Source organism: Sceloporus undulatus, chromosome 1, assembly GCF_019175285.1.
Source record: "Sceloporus undulatus isolate JIND9_A2432 ecotype Alabama chromosome 1, SceUnd_v1.1, whole genome shotgun sequence".
In the NCBI taxonomy this organism is placed as follows: Eukaryota; Metazoa; Chordata; class Lepidosauria; order Squamata; family Phrynosomatidae; genus Sceloporus; species Sceloporus undulatus.
Window position 1 is genome coordinate 253,197,413 of NC_056522.1, and position 9,224 is coordinate 253,206,636.

General features: G+C 46.9%; 1 protein-coding gene across 2 annotated transcripts in view; it reads right to left on the reverse strand.

Annotated features, from left to right (window-relative positions):
- The window catches only part of MAX (MYC associated factor X), a 29,249-nt gene extending 24,812 nt beyond the window's left edge, over positions 1-4,437 (reverse strand). The window contains exon 1 of one of the 2 annotated variants that reach the window (XM_042469670.1): positions 4,141-4,437. In XM_042469670.1, the coding sequence (XP_042325604.1) occupies positions 4,141-4,176 (36 nt within the window). In that variant the 5' untranslated portion in view covers positions 4,177-4,437. The remainder of the gene's footprint in view (positions 1-4,140) is intronic. The other variant, XM_042469677.1, reaches the window with a different exon arrangement.
- Positions 4,438-9,224: the final 4,787 nt, after the last annotated feature.

Sequence of the window (9,224 nt, forward strand, 5' to 3'; positions counted from 1 at the left end):
GGGATGAGTCCTTCCTGAATCTTCATTCGCGAAGTAAAGCCAGAGACACACAGAAACCTATGTCTTGTCTCCAAGCAGATAAAACTTCACAGTGCATGGGGTGTGTAGTATCACAGACCCTGGATTACAGTCCTAATTTATATAAACGCTCTACTTAGATGCAAAACAATACTAGTACATCTTTTTGTAAATATACTGGCTGCAACATATGAGCACTTATTGTAGCTGGGTTTTTTTTTTTGGGGGGGGCAACTTAGATCCCCTTTAGGGAGTCCAACTTTTTCTCCCTGAAAACATGAATCCATCACACACTCCTCATATCGCTACACAGAACAAACAAAATTGTTGTTTTTATTGTTGTTGTGTACCTTCAACTTATTTCTGACTTATGTCAACCCTATACCAAGGTCTTCTCGTCAAGTTTCTCTTAGGCTGGGAGAGTATGACTTGCTCAGTGTCACCCAGTGGGTTGCAATGGCCCAGGTGGAATTTGAACCCTGGTCTCAAGAGTCATAATCAAATTACTACACTATTCTGGCTCTCGGAGACAAGTCCACCATTTTCTACCTGAAAACATGAATCCTTCCTACACTCCTCTTATCTCTACACTGAATAAACAAAATTACTGGTTCAAATTCATACCCATCCCATGGGCTTGAGTACCACACCATTCACAAATTTCTAGGGAATTTCTATGGCACTGCACATCCAGAACAAAAACAACATGCAGCAAGAAAAATTATTTCCTTGTGTCAAGAATTTCACCAACAGGCAAAGACAACTAAAGAAAAAAAAAAAACACTTGATGGTATTAGAGGCAACTCTTCATGATCACAAAGAGGGTTGTGCATTAGAGTACAGATTTCAAGAATAAAGCTCGAAATCCCTGTTATTATGAATGACCAGAGATGCTAAGACAAATATCCATGTACATATAAAACATTCAGCATCTAAACAAGAGTCAAATCAAGCTGCTTTAGAGAAGTTTTCTGTAGCAGCCAGTGTTTCCATGATAATCCACTAAGGAGATTAAACACCAAAATAAGAGAATTCCTAGCTCCTCAATCATTAAATCCTCTGGCAACAGTCACAAAAAGTGGGGCAGGAGGCCTCCTCCACGGTGCTCTTGGGCAACCCACAGGATTCAGTGTGCTACAAAAAGAAAACCCTCAAAGCCAGAACCCGAAGAATGAGGGATTTGAGGAGAGTATAATTTGCCATCCCGAAATCTACTGCTGGAAGACAAGGTATTAAAACCATAAAATAAAGTGAGGAGGGAGAACCTTGATTATTATCCCACTTGTAAATCCCTGCCTGCCTAACAATATCCAAAAGCAGCTCAGTCTCGAGGAGGTAGTGGTTCTACATTTTGTCTTCTCACAAGGAAATAATACTAATATTGTTTTCTTACCAAACAAGCCAATCCCCTTAACCCACCATGACTCCAGCACATCCTTAATAACCTAGCTTTAAGAACACAGTGGGCCTTCTACATTCCCTGTGAAAGTGGGTAAATTGCAAATTAAAACCCCTTTTTTAAACCTGAGAGAGCACTTCTCTTGGAATCTCTAGGTCTTTTGGCTGTACCTCTATCGTCAACACCAGCCAGAACCTCACCAGAGAATCACACTGGAGGACCTAAAGATGCCTAGAGAAGTATTCTTTCTAGGAATCTCCAGGTCCTCCAGCACAACTCCATGGTCAGCATCAGCCAGAACCTGACAATAGAATCATGCTGAGGGGCCTAAAAATGCTTAGAAAAGTGTCTTCTTTAGGTCTTCCAGGGTGACTCCATGGTAATCAAATCTGCAAATGCGGAGGGCCGATTGTATCCTTGAGGAAGCTCCAGGGTAAAGACAGCAGCGGGGCTCCCATCCTCCTCTGGTCTCCCAGGCTCTGGCCTCGGCCTCTCCTGCACAGCACTGACAAAGAAGCAACACACCGGGTCCCACCCACCAGGTCTCTAAAATCAGGGTGACCAGATGTGTCCTCACTGCAAAGGAGGACAAGGCACTGCAAAATGGAGGACACTGCAGAAAAATGTCATACGGTTACCGATTAAAAGCTAAAAACACTCATATAAATATAAATCCATGCTTTTCAGCCATGTTCCTAAGGGAGGGCATTCCTCCTGGACAGAAGGTGGAAAAGGGGGACGGACATCCAGTTACCTTGACCATAACAAACCACCGCCCTCATAGCCACCTTTTAGCCCAGTAGTTCCCAAACTTTGGCCCTTTGGGTGTTTTGGACTTTATAGCAACAGCACTTGCATTTCTATATTGCCTTATAGTGCTAAGCACTCTCTAAGTGGCTTACAATGTGTTACCCAATTGTTACTTTAACTCCAATAAGCCCCAGCCAGCTTGGCCAGTTCCTGGACACTGGCCATGGTGGCTGGCGTTTCTGGGAGCTGAAGTCCAAAATACCTGGAGAACCATAGTTTGAGAATCAATGGCTGGCCTCTTCTCACATTCCACCCCATCCCACCCTGTCCTCTGAAACTTTGGTCCTCCAGGTATTTTGGACTTTAAATCCCATAAGCCCCAGCTAGCTTGGCCAGCAGTCAGGCAGTTAGAATTTACATTTCTATACTGCTTCATACTGAACTCAGCACTCTCTAAGTGGTTTACAATCTGTAAGCCAATTGCCCCCAACAAGCTGGGAACTCATTCTACTGACTTACAAAAGGATGGCAGGCCGAGTTGACCATGATTTGATCCTGAGATTGAACTCACAATCTGGTGGCTGCAGTATTGGCATTTAACCACTGTACCATCAGTCAGGGATTCTGGGAGCTGAAGTTCAAAACACCAGGAGGGCCGAAGTTTGGGAATCACTGAGCCAAACAGCCTCTGTTTAAAGACCTCCAAAGAATGGATAGAATGCGTTTGTCGCGTGGATGACTCCAGCCCCATTTATTTCTGTGAGAAATAAGATGCACTGATATCTTGTTTATTATAATACATATATTCCATATAGCCAAAGGTGTCAGGGCAGCGTACAACAAAGTCAACCAACAGCTGTTCAAAATGATATAAAATAATTTTAAAAGATTGAAGCATAATAAAAAGTCTCCAAAGGAGGAGACTTCAGCCTTGCACCCTTCCGAGGTGCTAAAATGTGACATCAATGAGCCCTGGTGGCGCAGTGGCTAAATGCCTGCGCTGCAGCCACTCACTCACAAGCCAGTTCAAGACCAGCCAGGGGCTCATGGCTGACTCAGCCTGGCATCTTTCTGCAGTCACTAAAATGAGTACCCAGCTTGTTGGGGGCAATTAGCTTACAGCTGTAAACCATTTAGAGACTGCTAGAGCAGTGGTTCTGAACCTGGGGTTGTGGCCCCTTTGGGGGGGGCTGAAGGCCCCTTTCACAGGGGTTGCCTAAGGCCATTGGGAACACACGCATTTCCGTTGGTCTTAGGAACTGAGGCACCGCTCACTTTTACGGCTGGGAGTCACCACAACATGAGGAGCTGTATTAAAGGGTGGTGGCATTAGGAAGGCTGAGAAGTGGTGGCTTAGTGTGGCACGAAGTGGTCTATACATGAAGATGCTGCTGCTATTGCTCCACCAGCCTCCGAGGGGGGCTCCTAGGGCTGAAGGCCAAACCCCCCCCCCCCGGAGAGCCAGAGTCTGGGGCGCCTGGGCCTCTCCCCCGTAGGCCTCTCTCTCTCTCTCTCTCTCTCTCTCTCATCCTGCCTCCCCTTGAGGACCCCACAGACTTCACCCCACGCGGGGCCTGGATGTTTGAGGAGGAGGAGGAGGGGGCTGCTAGGGAAGGGGAAGGAGAGGAGTTTGGATTCATCATCATTGTTATTGTTATTACTGAGATGGGGAGGTGTGTGTTTTGATTTGGAAGCGGCGAAAGGCAGCGAGACGTACCGCAGACTGAAACCTCGGCTGCTCTTCCTGCAGTGAGACAGCGAGAGAGACAGAGACAGGCGTTAACTCTCAGCGCCGCCCTCGCAGCTATATCAATATAAGCCCAGGCTCTCAGCCCTGTTCCTCCTGGGCAGAAGGCGGAGAACGAGGGCATCCAGTCGCCCTGATGACCGGAACAGGAGGGAGGGAGGGAGGGAGGGAAGGCACGGAAGGGGCTGCGGAAGGGGAAAGGCTCGAAGGAGCAGGCGGCACTCACGTCGCTCTCCACCTCGATGTCGTCGTTGTCGCTCATGCTGCCCGTCGTGGTGGCGAGGGAAAGGGCAGGCCCAGCCGGTCGACGGCAAGCGCTGAGGGCCAAAACGACGACAAGGACGACGGCGACAGCAGCCCCCTCGCGCCACAACAACCGCCGCCGCTCCTCCTCCTTCCTCCTCCTCCTCCGTCGTCGTCTCCTCCTCCTCCTCTTCCCTCAGCGGCATCAACGGAACACGCACCCCGTCCTGCTGCACGTGACGACTGACCCCTTCCCTCCCTCCTACTTCCCCTTCCTTCCTCTTCTTTGCCACAGCTACATCGACACTGTCCCCTATACGATGACGTCGGCCCAAGGAGCATGATGGGACATGGAGTCCCGCTCCCTCAGCAACGCCACGGAAAATAAGGGGGTCGGAACTACTTTTTTCCCGACAAGCTCCGCGATGGGCGTGGTTAAAGGGCGTCGAGGGTGTTCTGTCAACGCCGCCGCGCTGGCTGACGGGAGATGTAGTGCGTAAAAGAGCAAATGTTTTGCATTCCCTCTTCAAGCTGAGCGGATGGAAAGCGAAAGGGGACTATACTGGTCCTTCCATATCCGCTGGGGTTGCGGAATGGGATCCCTGTGAATGTGGATCAACGGCAAATAGGAAAAATACTGTTTTTATCTGAGAGGACACCTGTCTAGGAATCTCTGGGTCCTCCAGGGCAACTCTGTGGCCAACGTCCGACAGACACTGACCCTAGGACTGCCCTGGAGGAGCTACAAAGGCCTATGGAGTGTGTCGCTCTAGGAATCTCTGGGTCCCCAGGGCAACTCTTGGCCAACGTCCGACAGACACTGACCTAGGACTGCCCTGGAGGGCTACAAAGGCCTAGTGGAGTGTTTCTCTCTAGAGAATCTCGGGTCCTCCAGGGCCAACTCTGGGCCACGTTCCGACAGACACTGACCCTAGGACTGCCCTGGAGGAGCTACAAAGGCCTAGTGGAGTGTTCTCTCTAGGAATCTCTGGGTCCTCCAGGGCAACTCTGTGGCCAACGTCCGACAGACACTGACCCTAGGACTGCCCTGGAGGAGCTACAAAGGCCTAGTGCAGTGTTCTCTCTAGGTCTTTCAGTGGACTTTGGTTAAAGTTGGCCATAGAGTTGCACTGGAGGACCTAGATAGATATTCCTTGAGTGTACTAAGAATGTCTCCCTTTTCCTCCACCCCTTTTGGATGTTTTTCTTCTTTAAAGAGATATTCTCAGAGTAACCGGGCACCCTCCTTTTCCAGGACAAATCCTACATTTTGAGGACACGTCCTACTTTTTCAGCTTTCTGTACAGGAGGAATTCCTAAACATCTTTCCATTTTGAGCATGGCCTGAGAAGCATGGATTTACATTCCTTATGAGTATTTCAGGCTTTTATTTTTGTAATGTCCTATATTTTTCTTTGCTATCCTACATTTTGTGGTGCCTTAGAATCATAGAATCGTAGAGTTGGAAGAGACCACAAGGGCCACCCAGTCCAACCCCCTGCCATGCAGGAAATCTCAATCAAAGCATCCCCAACAGATGGCCATCCAACCTCTGTTTAAACACCTCCAGGGAAGGAGACTCCACTACACTCCGAGAAAGTTTGTTCCACTGTCGAACAGCCCTTACTGTCAGGAAATTCCTCCTAATGTTGAGGTGCAATCTCTTTTCTTGGAGCTTGCATCCATTGCTCCGGGTCCTAGACTCTGGAGCAGCAGAAAACAAACTTGCTCCCTCCTCAACATGACTGACACCCCTTCAAATATTTAAACAGGGCTATCATATCACCTCTTAACCTTCTTTTCTCCAGGCTAAACATCCCCAGCTCCCTAAGGCGTTCCTCATAGGGCATGGTTTCCAGACCTTTCACCATTTTAGTCGCCCTTCTTTGAACACACTCCAGTTTCTCAATGTCCTTTTTGAATTGTGGTGCCCAGAAGTGGACACAGTATTCCAGGTGGGGCCTGACTGGAGCAGAATATAGTGGCACTATTACTTCCCTTGATCTAGACACTATACTTCTATTGATGCAGCCTAAAATCGCATTGGCCTTGTTAGCTGCTGCATCACACTGTTGACTCATGTTCAACTTGTGGTCTACTTGGACTCCAAGATCCTTTTCACACGTAGTTTCATTCAGCCAGGTGTCCTCCATCCTATCTGTGCATTTCATTTTTCCGCCCTAAATGCAGTACCTTACATTTCTCCGTGTTGAAATTCATTTTGTTAGCTTTGGCCCAGCTTTCTAGTCTATTCAGATCATTTTGAATTTTGATCCTGTCCTCCAGGTTGTTAGCTATTCCTCCTAATTTGGTGTCATCTGCAAATTTGATAAGTATGCCCCCAATTCTTTCATCCAATTCATTGATAAAGATGTTGAATAGCACTGGCCCCAGGACAGAGCCCTGTGGGACCCCACTGGTCACTTCTCTCCAGGATGAAAAGGAGCCATTGTTGAGCACCCTTTGGTTTCGGCCCGTCAACCAATTACAAATCCATGTAACAGTTACGTTGTCTAGCCCACATTTCACTAGCTTGTTTGCAAGAATGTCATGGGGAACCCTGTCAAAAGCCTTACTGAAATCAAGATATGGTCAATTCGAAAATTCATGCATTTACGTGATTACTTATCACACCTTAAATTCGCTGTTATGGCATCCCCGAACGCAACCCAGATTCTGTGCAAAGTAAGCCATCACATTGATGGGTTCTTAATTGTGAATTGGTACCCTTGCACATGCTCAGTGAGACTCTCTCAGTGACAGAGAACATATTAATTAATTTGGACAGATAGGCCAGGAGACAATACTTACATATTTGTAAATAAGTCAGTGATGTAGCATCTTGGCCAGTGCCCTCATCTATATTAATGTGCATTTTTTGTGCTAAGGGATTTGTGCTACACAGACTGATTCCCAGGGTCTTGAGCACAGAGGAGAGCAGCCAACTTGGAGGTGGAATGATGGTGGCAGGTAGGCTGCCTTCCTCCAGTGAAACAGGGATCCTACCTGCACATCCAAAGGAGCATCACTAAGGAGGTACAGGACATAGCACTTGACAACCTAAGGGAAGATCACACTACTGCTCCCCGAATATCTCCCTTTTGGCAGGAATGGGCTGTGGTGTTTTCCTGTATGCCTTTAAAATTCTCTATCTTGGTGACTGGTGGAAAAGAGTTTGGGACACTTGGTTATTGGAAAAGTTTCTTATACTTTTCGACTCTGTAATGGACGTAAGAAACCAGACACCTTTTTTGATGACTGATCAGTGTTTATTGATTACATCAACACTAATACATTTGCCATCGGACCTCCTGCTCATCAAGCTATTCTTTAGAAAGATACTTTGATCCCAACTTCATCAACTAGCGAATCGGAGTGATATCTTTAGGATTTTGTTGCTGCTATTACCTCACAAAAGATAGCTATTGTGCAAGTTTACATATAGACCTGCAAGGCTATTTGTTATTTATGTATTAATTGTTTGTTTTGTATTGTTGTTATAAAACAAATAAAAACATTTAATTATAAAAGAAATGCTGGATCTGAGTGGAAGAGATGGTATTAAGTGGAGCAAGGCTCAGTGGGAGGACAAAGGAGAGGCCTTAGGGTTTTTTTTTTAAAAAATTAATTAATATTTTATTTTTTAAAACATTTCTCTAAAAAAATCACATCTTGCCAAAGTTTTACTTTAATCACATGAAACTATGTGCATGTAAATATATTTAGACTGTGTGTACATTATTGTAATTTAAAAATATAATTTTGATTTTGCGGGTTGTTAATGTTAGAACTACAGTATTGTCGTTACATTAAGTGATATATGGGAATTACGACTTAGGTGTAACAAGAATTCTGTATGGTGTGGGACAGAACGAGGTTTATGAGAAGGGGACACCATGAGTGATGCCATTTCATATCCATAAAACAGTTCCTTTAAACTAATTAACATCTTATATCTATGATACACCATCCCTACAATTGGTGATGGAGATTAAAACAGCAGCCTCTTGTGGCACTTGAAAGACTTAACCATTTTTAAATTCACATTATACAAAATTAATGGTTTGTCAGGTGAAATGTTCATTCCCTGCCTGCATAGCTACAACATGCTCACTAATACGAATGCAACATAAGTTGTACATTGATAAAAGGTACAATTTTCCTGTTCTGCTTCCAGATTCAACCATCCACATCTTGATTTTTTTTTAATTTCAAAAAGCAAACCTTGGTTTCACCTTTTATATAAGGGACATCATTTTACTACACCACTGTATATAATGGGACTTGAGCATCTATGGATTTTGGTATCTATGGGGGACCTGAATCTAAACCCTAGTGCTGTGATGGCGAACCTATGGCCTGCGTGTCGGAACTGGCAAGTGATGCCATTTTGCCAGGCACGGGCGAGAGGGAGAAGGCAGAAGAGGGCCGCACGTGCCCGTTCCTCCTTCCTGCTATCTCCCCTCCACCCAGCTGTCTCTCCGAGTCCTTCCCAGGCCTTTCCTCAACACGAACCGACTCCCCAAAGCCCATTCAGGGTGAAGAAAGGCAAGCCGAGAGGAGACAGTAGGAAGTCAGAAAATGGTGCTCAAGAGAAGGAGCCAGAGGGGCGCGCTTCTGGCTCTTCCTCCCAGATCTCTCCCAGCCTCTCTGAGATAGCTGGAGGCCGAGAAAAGGGCAGGGGGATGAAGAGCAACCGGAACATGCCAGCAGCTCCTCCTGAGAGACATTTTCCGGCCTCCAGCTATCTCCGGAGAGAGAGCAGGGGGCAGGAAAAGGTCTGTGGGGAAGAGGGACGGGCCACGTGCCCACTCCTCTTCCTCCCGGCTTGCCTTTGTTTACCCCAAACGGGCTCCGGGGAGTCTGTTCGCAGTGAGGAAAGGACTGGGAAGAAGAGGACTAGGCTGAGTCTTTGCTAGTCCTGAGGTGTCCCTGGAAGGATACCTCAGGATTGGCAAAGCCCCGCAGAGAAGCAGGTGCTACGAGCCCATTGCTCCTCCTCCCACAGGCCCCTACTGGCCCCCAGCTGTCTCTGAGAGACAGCTGGAGGCCAGGGGAAGGGCAGGA